The sequence below is a fragment of the Panthera onca genome, chromosome E2, assembly GCF_046562875.1.
Source record: "Panthera onca isolate mPanOnc1 chromosome E2, mPanOnc1 haplotype 2, whole genome shotgun sequence".
In the NCBI taxonomy this organism is placed as follows: domain Eukaryota; kingdom Metazoa; phylum Chordata; class Mammalia; order Carnivora; family Felidae; genus Panthera; species Panthera onca.
Window position 1 is genome coordinate 48,659,120 of NC_138353.1, and position 13,795 is coordinate 48,672,914.

A 13,795-nucleotide genomic window follows, 5' to 3' on the forward strand; every position below is an offset into this window, starting at 1 on the left:
GCCCACCTGATCCCTGTAGCTGGCCTGGTCTGCTCAGTCTGGGCTGGTTTTCCTTCCAGGTTACATAAGGACAGGCTCCATCTTTCTGGCCCAAACTCAGGACCGGCTCATCTCCCTGAAGCGTATCAACTCCAGGCTGAAGTATGTATGAGACTAGAAGCCTGTCCTGACACTCCTGTCAGACTGACCTCTGCCAGAGGGCCATGCATGTCATTGTCCCCTTGTGTTCTGTGGCAGTGTCATAGGCATCCCTTCTGAGATCATCTCCCCCAAGAAAGTGGCCGAACTTCACCCTCTCCTAAACGTGCACGACCTGGTGGGGGCCATGCATGTTCCCGAGGATGCGGTGGTGTCCTCTGCTGATGTGGCTCTTGCCCTGGCAAGTGCTGCCTCCCAAAATGGTAAGCATGTTTCTGGGTGAGGAGGATAGAGGTCATGTAAGAAGGTGTCTCCCAATCGGCAGTGACCCCAACTCGGCTTCCATATTTGAACACTGGCTCTTAGAATGTTTGTTTGAATATCCTCTCTTAAGTTAATAAGTGTTTTTCCTCACGGACACATTTTTCTTATTAAAGTTCTAAGGAACTGCTTTTTAGTAATGACCATAAGTTCAAACTTAGGGGAATTCCCCCCCACAGAACGTGAGAAGCTCCAAGGGCAGAAGACCTGGTGGGAACTGAGTCCGAAAGCTGGTCATGTCCTGGGTTTGGAATGAATGAGGGGAAGACTAAGTAGCGTCCATGGTGTTCTGCACTTTGGATGAACTGATTCATGGTGTGGGTGGATTTGGATTTAAGACGCCCTATTTAACCTTCTTCTCCCCTCCCCCTTTTATGGTTCCTAGAATTGAATTGTGTATTAAAGTAACCTGCTGTTTTCAGTCACGAAAGAGGCCCATGGACACTGCCCAGGATGTGGTTCCTGGAAGTTTTTGTGTTTTTAAATTAAAGCATTGACCTGGCTTTTTCATCATTTCTCACGGGTTTAGAATCTGCTGCAGAATCTGCTGCTGCCTTAATTCTGGGCCATCCGAAGATGGATGCACTGCCTCTTTCTTTACCTTGGAACAGGTGTGCAGATCTATGACCGTACAAGCGTGCTTCATGTAATGGTCAAAAAAGGCCAAGTAACCGGTGTGGAGACCGATAAAGGACAGATTGAGTGCCAGTATTTTGTCAACTGTGCTGGTCAGGTAGGTTAGCAACAACACTGGGTCACTGATCTAACGTAACAACAGTCACTGCCGGGATTTGGGGCGTGAAGACGTAAGGTTAATACTGTGACGGACTAAGCAGGTGTCAGGGACCACCTATTCCTTGTTTGGACTAGAAACCTCAGAATTCTTGTGCACTCCATCAGAAGCCTGTAGCTAGTCCTCAAGGAAAAGCACCGTCGTGACCTTTTCCTTCCTCTACCCTGGGTTAATGCGTGCTCTCCTGGCCAGGAAGGCCACAAAAACGGTTGGGCATTGACACATCCTCGTTGTTGGGTCTTCCTGTGGCATTTCATTTTATTCTACAACCCAGCACATAAGTATTAGGCTATCTTTTGTGTCAGGAGCCTGGATTCAGTTCAGAGCACTCAGCTGCTTCTACTTTTAAGGCATATTGGTGCCTTGCCTTCCACTCGACAATCTTCAGGTGACCGACGGGTACTTTTTGCCTCATGAAGATCACATATGATGGTATTTGGGGTTTGTAGTCGAGATCGGGCGTTTTGTTCGAAGGGCCTCGCTTGCCCCCCACGAGCTCCTAAGTCTGTCGTTCTTTGGTATAAGAATAATGGTTATGGTTTAACAAGCATGGTGTTGCTCCCCCCCATGGAACTGAGCTAAATAAAGCAGGCTGCAGTGTGGCTTCCCGCCCCAGACGTTGGGACAAGAGCACACATAGGCCACTTGAAATTAAACTCTTTTCAAGCGGCTGAACTTGCTCATTTGTCTTTCTGTTCCTCTTCCCACCCACAAATCAATCCGTCCGTTTGTAGTGGGCATACGAGCTGGGTCTGTCCAACGAGGAGCCGGTTAGTATCCCGTTACATGCCTGCGAACACTTCTACCTTCTGACTCGCCCCTTGGAGACCCCTCTGCAGAGCAACACACCAAGTGAGGACTTACGCTTTGTCTTTAATCTCATTTCCTTGCCACTGTTCTGTCCTCTGAAAAGGAAGACTTTGTGCTAAGGACAGACTCTGCTTGAGAGAGCCTTGTCTTTTCTGAAGCATGTTACAGGGAGGCGGACCCAATCCTGACTTTCCCGTAAGAACTCCTTACGAAAGGATGGATAAAACGGGCATTCCACTGAAGCCGTGTTTTGGTTTGTTAGTTTTGTAAGCTAATTGCAGTCCCAAACAGAGGTCCAGATTGAGAATATTTGGAATATAACCTGGAGTTTTTGACTTGAATGGCATACGTTGTAGAGAGCTTATAGGTAAGCTACAGAGTCAGGTTGCTCAGGGACCCCAAGCACCACAGGAGAGGGCTTGACGTCACGTGGCAGGTCTCAACCCCTAGAATGAGCTCGCCGTACCCCCTTTCTGCTAGGCTTTCACGGTCACTACAGCGGTTCCATAGTCTGGTTGTGAGGACTGGACAGAGCTTCTCGGGAACTAAGCAGGTCAGGGATAGAGAAATCGTCTCCACTGTAATCTGAGAGGGAGGATCCTCCCCCATCACCTTGAAAGCTCTGTGTTCACTGGATGCTCTTCACTAACAGAGCCAGTAGGCGTTTTTGTTCTGCTTTTTTGTGTCCCTTCAGAAAGCTGGCTTGCCTCTAAACCTTGCTTTTCCCTTCTACCCACCCCACCCCCCACTCCCCTGTCATTTCTCTTCCTCAGCTGTTGTGGATGCTGATGGAAGAATTTATATCCGGAACTGGCAGGGTGGCATCTTGTCTGGGGGCTTTGAGAAGAACCCGAAGCCAATATTTACTGAAGGCAAGAACCAGCTGGAAATTCAGAATCTGCAGGAAGACTGGGATCACTTTGGTGTGTGAGCTACAGGATAACTATAATGCCCTGTGTTTGCGTAAGATGCTGTCTTTTTGAAAGCATTTTCAAGAAGAGATTCTTCTTTGGTCTTTGTAACAGCCCCATGAGGTGCTTACAGAAGGCAGTCCGCAGGGTCTGCCTGGTCTAAGGCTGCGGTCACTGGGTGCTGGATTCGGGGGATGAAAATCTTGGTTAGGGGACCCCAGGCTTATTACTTAACTAAAATCGTTGCTGAAATTCTAGGCTAGGAGGAAACCTTTTGCGTAGGACTGCGTGTAAGACTGAAGACGTTTTCAGAAGGCAGAATTGTTTTGTTAATACAGTCTTTCACTCGGTTTTTGCTTTTATTGAAGAACTGACAGACAGTACTGTACTAGTTTCACGTGTGCCTCACAGTGATTCGATAGTTATGTTCTACTCAGTTTTGTGATAATTTTATTTACTGGCTAGTGAATAAAGGCCCATGTTTCCAAATTCAAAAGATAAGAAACTGTCTATAATGAAGAGTTTGCCTCCCAACCCTTGGTGGACCTTTTAAAAAATAAACTTTTTATTCTGAGGGATTTTAGACTGTCAGAAGTGGAGACAGTAGTATACAGAACCTTCCGTGTACCCACCAGCCAGCTTTAGTCTGGTTTCATCTCTTACCACTGTCCCATACGATGGACTTATTTTCAAACAGGCCAAGGTCCTGTCTTCTGCAGCTTTTCCAGCTGTGGAAATCCTTGCCTTTATCCTCTGTCTCCTCGAGTGTCACTGAAGAGCTTTCCACAAACAGTAATCCCTTGGAGATCTTATCTGTAGTCACATGTATCGTGTGCCCTTCCACAGCTCCTGGCCTTTGCAAAGAAGTGTCCTTTTTCTTAGTCTTTATGCCATGCGCTTTGTAGGTGTGTCCATTAATTACACCAGGGTTTCTACTTTCTGATCTAGGGCCCATTTGGCGCTTCTGAGAAAACCCCTTTCAAGTGATTTTCTGAAAGGAGAGGGAGTAGGAAAGTATAAGGAGTCTGAAGTCTTTGAATTCCCTAAAGCTGAGGACTCTATTTGGGTTTGTTTTTATGGCTCAGAGCCCCTGCTGAGTTCCCTCCTGCGTCGGATGCCAGAACTGGAGACTCTGGAGATCATGAAGTTGGTCAACTGCCCCGAGACCTTCACCCCAGACATGAGGTGCATCATGGGCGAGTCTCCGGCAGTGCAGGGCTACTACGTCCTGGTGGGAATGAACTCTGCTGGCCTGTCGTTTGGAGGAGGGGCTGGAAGGTAAGTCTCTCTTGATTAGACTCTGCTTGCTGGGCTCTGCTGTGCTTCCTAGAGTTGCTTGTTACCAATATGGTGTGTAGTGTGTGTATATAATCCGGTGTGTTGATAGTAAGGAGGAGATACACCTCATTTGAGAGTTGTCCCCTTCACAGTAATCACTGTGGGATATTCTAGCAGTGTCACTGTGCACAGGGTTTCAGTAACTCTTTTTGGAATTAGTCACGGAGCCTGTGGGATGTACTTTTCAGCTGTTTTGATCCTTTGAGTGTGCATTTGAGTTTGTAAACAGTAAGTATGGTGAGTGACACAGACGATCATGTTGAGTAGTACAACTTTTCTTTAGAAGTTACATATTGATTATGGGGCACCTCTGTGGCTCGGTTGCTTGAGCTGCCGACTCTTGACTTTGGCTCAGGTCATGATCTCAAGGTTCGTGAGTTCAAGCCCCACATTGGGCTCTGCACTGACAGTGTGGAGCCTGCTTGGGATTCTTTCTCCCTTTCTCTCTGTTCTCTCTCAAAATAAACAAATAAACATGTATGTGTATATGTAATAAAAAAATCACATACCGATTAAACAAGCCAGTCAGAAAGGACGAATACTGTGTGCAGTACCGTTCATGAAGACAGACAGTATCACAGTGGTTGCCAAGGCTGTGGACGGGAATGGAGAGGGACTGCTTCTCAGGTGGATGGAGTTTCAGTTTGGGAAGATGAAGAGTTCTGGGGGTGGATGGTTGTGATGGTTACACAGCAGTGTCAGTGTACTTAATGCCACTGAACCTCACAATTAGAAATGACTGAGATGGTTGATTTTATGTTCTTTGTATTTTGCCACAATTAAAAGTTACTTTTTTTATCAATGAGGCAACTTTTTTTTTTTTTTTTTTTTTTTTTTTTTTTTAACTGAGAGACTGGTGGGAGAGGGGCAGAGAGACAGGGAGAGAGAGAATCCCAAGCAGGTTCGGCACTATTAGTGTGGAGCCTGACACGTGGCTCAAACCATAAACCATGAGATCATGACCTGAACCGACTGAAGAGAGTCAGAAACTTAACCAACCGAGCCACCCAGGCACCCCGAGGCCACTTTGTTTTTTAATTAAAAAAATTTTTTTTAATGTTTATTTTTGAGAGAGAGAGAGACAGAGTGTGAGTGGGCAAGGGGTAGAGAGAGAGGGAGACACAGAATCCGAAGCAGGCTCTAGGCTGCAAGCTGTCAGCACAGAACCCGATGCGGGGCTTGAACTCACGAACTGTGTGGTCATGACCTGAGTCGAAGTCGGAAGCTTAACCAACTGAGGCCACTTTTCTTGAGTGACTTGTAGAATGGTTCTGAAAACAGTCATGGAAGAGGAGTTACCACAAGTAGAGATATGATCAGATAGATGTATAACCTCCTGAAGGTTTTCCAGAAAAAGCCCATTGGATGTATGAATAGAGTATGTTTTTCATAGATGTCACTTATGTCTTAAAACACTTTCTAGGGAACCTTATCATTAGAACTAAGATTGTCATAGCAGATTTGAAAGCAGTAGATGGATCCGTGTTTGTTTCTTCAGAAAAATTAAGGAAATTGCCCAGAATTTCTCAACCAGTCTGTGACAAGACAGGATGTTTGATTCTGTTGGTTCTTGTTTCCTAGTACAGTTAGGAGAGTATCCCATCTGAGGCCCAGCAACTTCCCCATCTAAACAGGTACCTCGCTGAATGGATGGTGCATGGTTATCCATCAGAAAGCATCTGGGAATTGGACTTGAAACGTTTTGGAGCCCTCCAGAGCAGCCGTACCTTTCTGCGCCACCGGGTCATGGAAGTCATGCGTGAGTAGAGCTTGATCCCATTTGCATCTAGTCGAAGGTGTCTTCCTTGGGGGCTGTTGGATCATTCAGAGGAGCAGATCTTTCCCTCAGTTATTTAAGAATCGCTTCAAGTTGGCCTCTCAAGTTTGACTGGTAGGGGGCCCATGTTGGGGCATTAGGCCCATGTGATCTTTACATAACCATCTCTTTAGTATGTTGTCCTTTATTTACCTCTGGGAACAGGAAAGAAGAAAAGGACTTACAGGTGGTAATTGCCATCAGACTTCCCGCAGCAGCTTCTTGTATATTCCTAGCATCGTCTGCTTTCCACTTTGCTTGGAAAGCGCCCATGTCAGGTGAATGTTCTCTCTCCTCACTTGATCTTTGAGATTACAGTTTGCTTTCCAAGGCAGAGAAATCGATTTGGCTTGTTCTCAAAGCTTCAAGCTTCTCTGAGTGATTTTTGTCATAACTGTCACATGCTAGCAAGATAGGAAACTATTTCTCATATAAATACAAAACATACATTTCTGTTCTCCTCATTCCTACTTCTCTCCAGCTTCATTCTAACTTGTTACTCTACCATACCGGCATGAGTTTCTACATATGCTGTGACTGCCATCCTTTGACGATGAATTGTTGGTTTAATAGCAGGCGGTCCCATTCACGGTGAGGCCTTTGAACGACCTTTAGCACCTGTGTGTTCACTCTTAGCCTGTCGTAGAGAACTACTGGTGGGAGACAACCCGGCAGCAGTATGGGTGGCCGCTAAGGTTATTTTTGGCAAATATTTTGGTTAAAATGTTGACTCGCCAGAAGTCTCAATCTCCCCAGCCATTTGTTACTTTAGAACCCGTGCAAATCATAATGGAGCTCGAGTTTCCCTGTGATGACCTGACACGCTGGGTAGCCTTCTCTGATTCTCATGTAATAGAAATGGGAGGCATGACAGGAAACGAGAAAAGGGTGAATAGAACCTAAAGTACCGGAGAAGACTGAAAAATTGTCGCAAGATAAGGCAACCGGCGTGGCTTCCTTCTCTTTAATTTCTCAGCCTCCTCCCCATTCTGATGTACCTCTTGTTTGGATGTTTGAGGTCAGCTGTTCTCTTTGGAAGGGACTAGAGATCACACTCTTTCTGGCTATTTTTACTTATTGCTGTTGCAGATTGGACATTAGGAGAAATGAATTGTGACCCTAGCTTTGTTATGTGAATAATGTGACTGGGACAGTACTGTGCAGCCACCAAATCAAGGTATGCTGTGTTCCCTTTCACCTCAGAAACGGGTTAAATGTTAGAGAGGAAATGTGTCTAACAGTCCTGAGATCCCAGCAACACAGGCACTGTAAAGAAGCAAGTGCCATGTTTTCACACTCTGCTCCTCAGATACAGTCTTCGTCTCTGCTGTGGGACTTAGCAAGGTTTACAAGCATGACCTTTCTCCCATTGTTTCTGCCTACTAACTTGACACAGTCATTGAGGACAGAGACTTGGAGTTGTTAACCTGACTCACGGCCCTGTAACTCTGTGGAAGGATCAGGGCAGCTCTTGCAACATCATTCTTTCTTCCAGAGCCTACCTGTTATACTGGGGACTGTTTGCACATTAGGTCCCGTTAGCCTGGAAAGCATGCTCTTTTGAACAGGAGCGACTCCCGAATCTAGAGATGCTGTGTTCTCGGCTCGGTGGTTTGGGTTTGCAGAGACTGTTATTTCTGTTCTAGCTCTGCTGTATGACCTGAAGGTTCCCCGTTGGGACTTCCAGACCGGGAGACAGTTACGCACATCTCCTCTCTATGACCGGCTGGACGCACAAGGAGCCAGGTGGATGGAAAAACATGGATTTGAGAGGCCGAAGTACTTCGTGCCACCAGACAAGGGTAAGAAGGCCCGTTCTCATGTTTATTCTTTTGTTGCCTTGAGAACTAATAAAACCCATTTTTAAATGTATTACAGTTAGAATGTGTTCCTGGAGGAATAAAGAAAAACCTGTCACACTATACTAATGCACACAGGGAGAGTCCTCAATATAAATGTCCTTTTCTCTTTTTCTTTTGTTGTTTGCCGGTCTGTAGACCTCCTGGCATTGGAGCAGAGCAAGACTTTCTATAAGCCAGACTGGTTTGACATTGTGGAGTCTGAAGTCAAGTGCTGTAAGGAAGCTGTGTGTGTCATTGACATGTCCTCTTTCACAAAGTTCGAAATAACAGTAAGTGCTTGAGAAACCCAAATAATAGATTAGAAATTTCTGAATATTGTCGAATGTCTCCTTTTTTATCTGCCACTTCAAAACCAATTTCGTAAGACCTCTGGTATGTTTTAGTGTTTTACTAAACTGTAATACATTTTTCTGAAGTTTTAGCTCTTTGTTTCTGGGTTTTCATCTGCTTGTAGAGGCCCCCTTAACCATTAGAATCAAGAGCCAGTTGGGGCGCCTGGGTGGCTCAGTCAGTTAAGCGTCCGACCTTGGCTCAGGTCATGATCTCGCGGTCTGTGAGTTCGAGCCCCGCGTCGGGCTCTGTGCTGACAGCTCAGAGCCTGGAACCTGCTTCGGATTCTGTCTCCCTCTCTCTCTGCCCCTCCCCCACTCATGCTGTCTTCTCTGTGTCTCAAAAATAAGTAAACAGTAAAAAGAAAACAAACAAAAACAACGAGCTTTCTTTGGAGCTTCTCAGTTGCAGTTGGGAACTGGCTAATTGAATTGCCTCAGGGGGTCACACTGCTCGGCAGACTGTGTTACCAACCAGCTGTTCTTGTGCTCACTCTCTCTGCTTTCTTCCCTCACCCTCCAGTCCACCGGGGACCAGGCATTGGAAATTCTTCAGTACCTCTTCTCCAATGACCTCGATGTACCCGTGGGCCACATTGTGCACACCGGCATGCTCAATGAGGGTGGAGGGTATGAAAACGACTGTAGCATAGCGCGGCTCAGCAAGCGCAGGTAAGGCTGGCTGCCGCCCTGCCCCCCACCCCCCACCCCTGCGGTGCGCTGCCTCCTGGAGGTGTCCTCGCAGAGCAGAACGCCGGCTCACAGTCCGGGAAACCATGACCATACTGAGGACGAAAAGACATTTCGGTAACTCCTGGCCAGTTCCTTAGCAATGCAGTGCAAATAGAAGCCACGGGGGAAAATGGGGAAGAAACATACCCGATTATATACAAATCGAGGTGGAAATAACAGTCCCCCTACTGGGAAAAAGTGTTCTGGTGTGTCAGTAGGTCTGTATATCTTGGCACTAACAGGAAGCCGGGATCTTCGGTGCTTATGTGGTATGTCCTAGAATTATGTGCCCCTGGCCTCCTCTGAAGGCGAAGAGGTCATTTGCCAGTATTCTGCTCATTCATCGGCTGCTTTGAAACGAGTTAACTTGACTGCTTCCTGATGCTTTTTCTGCTGCCTGGCTTACATTACTTTCCGGTCTCCCTTTCAGTTTCTTCATGATTTCCCCAACTGACCAGCAGGTCCACTGTTGGGCCTGGCTTAAGAAACACATGCCAGAAGACAGCAACCTGCTTCTGGAAGATGTCACCTGGAAATACACCGGTAAGCCGGCCCTCCAGGCTCAGCTGCACAAGAGGCCAGCCTGTCCAGATACGTCTTCTCCATCTGCCTTCTTTATAGCTGACATTCAGAAATGGGGGTCAGAGTGAGAAGCGTGCTGGAGGCGCCCTGGTCATAGAACACTGATCTCTGATATGTCCCTGCATTTTTGCAAGTGAGGGGTGAGTTGTGCTTCAGTCCGTTTGTCTTGTTTCCCGCTGTGCCCCCTCCAGCGAGGATGGAGGAGTGCAAATATTGGTTGGATGAATGAAAATTACTTCAAAAATACATTTTTAAATCTACTACCTAAATATTGTTTTCTTCAAAATTTCTCCTTAACTTTTTTTTAAGTGAGTGAATAATTTTTGAGGAGGACTTAATTTCCTGATGATCTACCTCTTCCTCAGCAGTCTTGTCAGGGAGCAGCCCCTTCCCTCACCTCCTCATTCCAGCTTTAATGCTTGCCTATCCCCCACTTCACTGCCCCTCACCCCCAACATGTCCTCGTGGCCAGTTCATCACAGCAGCAGATCTGTTTGTTTGCTACCAGATTGGCAAACTACACAATCTTACTGAACCGAAGTTGTTTCCTAGCCCAAGAGGGTGTTTGGGGTATAATTTCCACAGGCTGCTGTGCCATGACGGAACCTGGGCAGGTTGGGCCGCTCTCCTCCAGGTGCTGATCGGGGATTGGGCCGTTCTCACCATATAGCAACAGTGGGAGGAAGGAGGCGATGGGAACCGTGTGGGAGGTTTGTGGCCGGCCCTGGAAGTGGGCTCCTATCGCCCTGGCCAGGACGCGGTCTCACGTTCCCCGTCTAACCACAAAGGCGGCTATGGGATGTTTCCCCGTGTCCCCGGGAAGAGGAAACACGCTGGCCAGGCTGTCTCTGGCCAGCAGTCAGCAGTGCATGCATTTACCGGGCCTGTCAGGAGAGGTGTCTGCCAGACTTGGGGCGCTCTGTGTCCATCCTGGGATTGCCTAGGCAGAGAGGCGCTTTCGTGGGCTTATCACCCAGGCCTGGCCGTGAGAGAGCAAGTCCCAAACAGACTTTTCCCTTTGGCTCAGCGGGGACTGGACTGGCCAGACATCTCTTGTTCTTTTCTGTTTAGCCCTCAATCTGATTGGCCCTCGAGCTGTGGATGTGCTGTCCGAGTTGTCCTATGCCCCTATGACTCCAGACCACTTCCCAAGTCTGTTCTGCAAGGTGGGTGCTAATTAAGTTCTAGTTTTTAAATGGACAGGGAATATTTCTTTTATAGGGATAGCAATTACACAGTTTTACTACAGCGTTAATGTCCACAGAGAGAGGGTGTTGGGGCTTTTATGGAGCAAATAAAATGTCTCAATAAATTCGTCCCTTTATTTTTCACCTTTCTAGGTCTCCTTATTTAATAAGCATTAGGATATCTTTGAAGTGGATTTAACTTCTCTGAATATCAGTCTTTTCTATTTACTGCTTTTTGTAGCAGTGGATTAAATGTGCAAATTAAAGGATTAGGACACTAACGCCAAAAATGCCAGTTAAGGTCAGGTTCCTTCTCTCCATGCAGTGCTTCTCCTTTTCCATTCACAGAGTCACTTCTGTGTGTGTAGCATCTCCAGGTAAGAGATGTTCAGGTGAAGCCCCAAACAACTTACATAAGTTTCTTATATTTGGCAGCAGTAGCATCTTGGAACTGAGTAAAAGAAGTAGTAACAATACCGATAAGAGAGGTGCAGACAGACTAGTGTTTTGACAACCTGTAGCGAAACAGCTGTGGGGCAGCTACTGACTGATGGAGGCTCTTTGAAGTTCAAACCGAAGCGGAGATCCACGTACTCATTGTACAGTGTCCCTTTTTCTCCGTGGCAGAGTGAAAGCAACAGAACACTCTCACCGTTAGCCATCAGCAACCCTTCCCTGCATGGCCTTGGGTTCTGGAACGAATGATGCACATATGTGAGCCTACAGGGTAGCAAGTTATGTTGGGCTTCCTGTGGGAACAGTTTGCTCCAGTGCCTTCTGGGACTTAACCACTTGCCATTATAGGAACAGGGATTGTGTCAGAGGCCTGTTAGGTAACTGAGCTGCCGTAAACACATTTTGAATTAGAAGCCTCATCTCTGACCCCAGGGTAGCAGGTGCACCATGTTCTGTGGTCATCAGGCATCCTCTTTTGTAGGGCAGGTGCCCTGGACTTGCCTGCCAGATGCCCCAGAGAAGACACGGGCCTGGTCTTTGTTGCTCTTGACACTCTTGACTGAAATCTTCTTAAGGTTCTTTCTTTATTTTTAGAGACCGTGCACAAGTGGGGTGGGGCAGAAAGAGAGGGAGAGAGAATTCCAATCAAGCTCTGCACTGGGGCTCAATCCCATGAACCCTGAAATCATGACTTGAGCCATAATTAAGAGACGCTTAACCGACTGAGCCACTCGGGCGCCCCTAAAACAAACCTTTAGGAGGACTTTGCGAAAAGAAATGTTTCACGATTGTAAAGACTTCGCCTCCACTTCCCACCAGCAGCTTGGCTAGTGCCCCTGAAATGGTGATGTTTCATGAGAAGAGTGTAAAGACCGTGCTCCGTTTCTGGTGACCCCAGTACTCGAAAACAGACCACTCTGGGGATGAATTTCTCTCAGGCGCATGGCTCTGCCGTAGGGTCAAAGGGTGCGGAGCTGATAAGAGGTTTACCTCAGGAGTTCGTTCCTTTAACAAACATGTTGAGCGCTCACTTCCCCTGGAGACTCTCTGTGCTGACCTCCTCCCTTTGCTTCCACAGGAGATGAGTGTGGGCTACGCAAATGGGATCAGGGTGATGAGCATGACTCACACGGGAGAGCCGGGATTCATGCTCTACATCCCCATAGAGGTGAGTCCCGCGGAGGAAGGTGGCCGGCTTTCGCACGCCTGCCGGGCACTGGCGGGGTTAGAGAGCCAGATCTGACCGGGCCTCGGGAACGGAGGCAGGCTGCATTAGGGGCACTTTAACATTTTGGACTAAGTTACTTACTGTTTCGAATAGGAAATACGTTTACGTGGTTTAAAACCTATGGAAAGTATTTAGTGCCACCTGACCAGTTCCTATCAACCACTACCAGTGATACAACTATTAGTATTTGAAGGTCATGTCAGAGATTTTTGTGCATATGCGAGCAAGTTCAAAGACATTCTTAGTCCCGTTTTAGAAACATAGTTGGAAGCACACTGCTGTCCTTTATCTTTATCTCTTCACCAATTGATGGTATAGATCTGCCCTGTCAGTCCCTAAAGAGGAAGCACTCCCGGTTTCTTTTTTTTTTTTTTTTTTTTTTTTTTTTTAATTTTTTTTTAACGTTTATTTACTTTTGAGACAGAGAGAGACAGAGCATGAATGGGGGAGGGTCAGAGAGAGAGAGGGAGACACAGAATCTGAAACAGGCTCCAGGCTCTGAGCTGTCAGCACAGAGCCCGACGCGGGGCTCGAACTCACGAACTGTGAGATCATGACCTGAGCCGAAGTCGGAGGCTTAACTGACTGAGCCACCCAGGCGCCCCCCCGGTTTCTTTTTTTAACAGCAGGATAGTGTTCTGTCAGATCGTTGAATCATTAGGCTGGTACTAAGAGGCGTTTCCGGTTGTAGGCCTTTGCTGTTATAAACAGTTCCGTGTACAAGAGCTTCTCTTTCCTTGTACGTGTGTGCGTGTACCAGTACGGGGTTTTCACACTTTGGGCTGACAGAGAATTGTCAGTGCAGTTGTAATTTTCTTTATACGTGGGATGAAGCAACTTTTTGTAAAAGGCGAAAGATTTATGCGATCTGAAGAGAAACCAGAGTATGAAGCAACTTTTTGGAATGCATTTCCAAGGAAAAGCTCTTCTTTAGGACCTGCACACTCCTGCCTGCCCGTCCGCCACCCTGTTCTGATGTGATCCTACCTTCTCTACCTGTCCCGCTACTTGCTGGTCCCTGAATGTGCTGCTGCTCCTTCCCCAGGGCCTTTGCATTTCCTCTCCCTCTCCTGGCTCGTCTCCGCCCCCCCCCCCCCCCCCCCCCCCCCCCGGCAGACTCTCGCATCTGCGCCTGCTTCAGGTCTTATTTGAGTGGTATCTTCTGGATGAGGCCCCATCCCCTGGTTCCCCCGTTCCTCCTTGCCACTTTCTTTTTCTCTGTAGTGCCTACCACTGTCTGATAAAATCTGTTTTATTTTGTTCGGCAAGTTATCCTTGTTTAAGTGTCAGTT

The 13,795-nt window shown here is 47.2% G+C and overlaps 1 protein-coding gene across 3 annotated transcripts in view; it reads left to right on the plus strand.

The window, feature by feature from the left end:
• PDPR (pyruvate dehydrogenase phosphatase regulatory subunit) overlaps positions 1-13,795 on the plus strand; it is a 35,345-nt gene that overhangs the window by 13,284 nt on the left and 8,266 nt on the right. For 2 of the 3 annotated variants that reach the window (XM_081791558.1, XM_081791559.1), the window contains 13 exons: positions 60-141; positions 238-401; positions 1,071-1,192; positions 1,987-2,104; positions 2,836-2,985; positions 4,059-4,251; positions 5,946-6,070; positions 7,774-7,929; positions 8,125-8,258; positions 8,842-8,990; positions 9,481-9,593; positions 10,704-10,798; positions 12,354-12,443. In XM_081791558.1, the coding sequence (XP_081647684.1) occupies positions 60-141; positions 238-401; positions 1,071-1,192; positions 1,987-2,104; positions 2,836-2,985; positions 4,059-4,251; positions 5,946-6,070; positions 7,774-7,929; positions 8,125-8,258; positions 8,842-8,990; positions 9,481-9,593; positions 10,704-10,798; positions 12,354-12,443 (1,691 nt within the window). The remainder of the gene's footprint in view (positions 1-59; positions 142-237; positions 402-1,070; positions 1,193-1,986; positions 2,105-2,835; positions 2,986-4,058; positions 4,252-5,945; positions 6,071-7,773; positions 7,930-8,124; positions 8,259-8,841; positions 8,991-9,480; positions 9,594-10,703; positions 10,799-12,353; positions 12,444-13,795) is intronic. The other variant, XM_081791560.1, reaches the window with a different exon arrangement.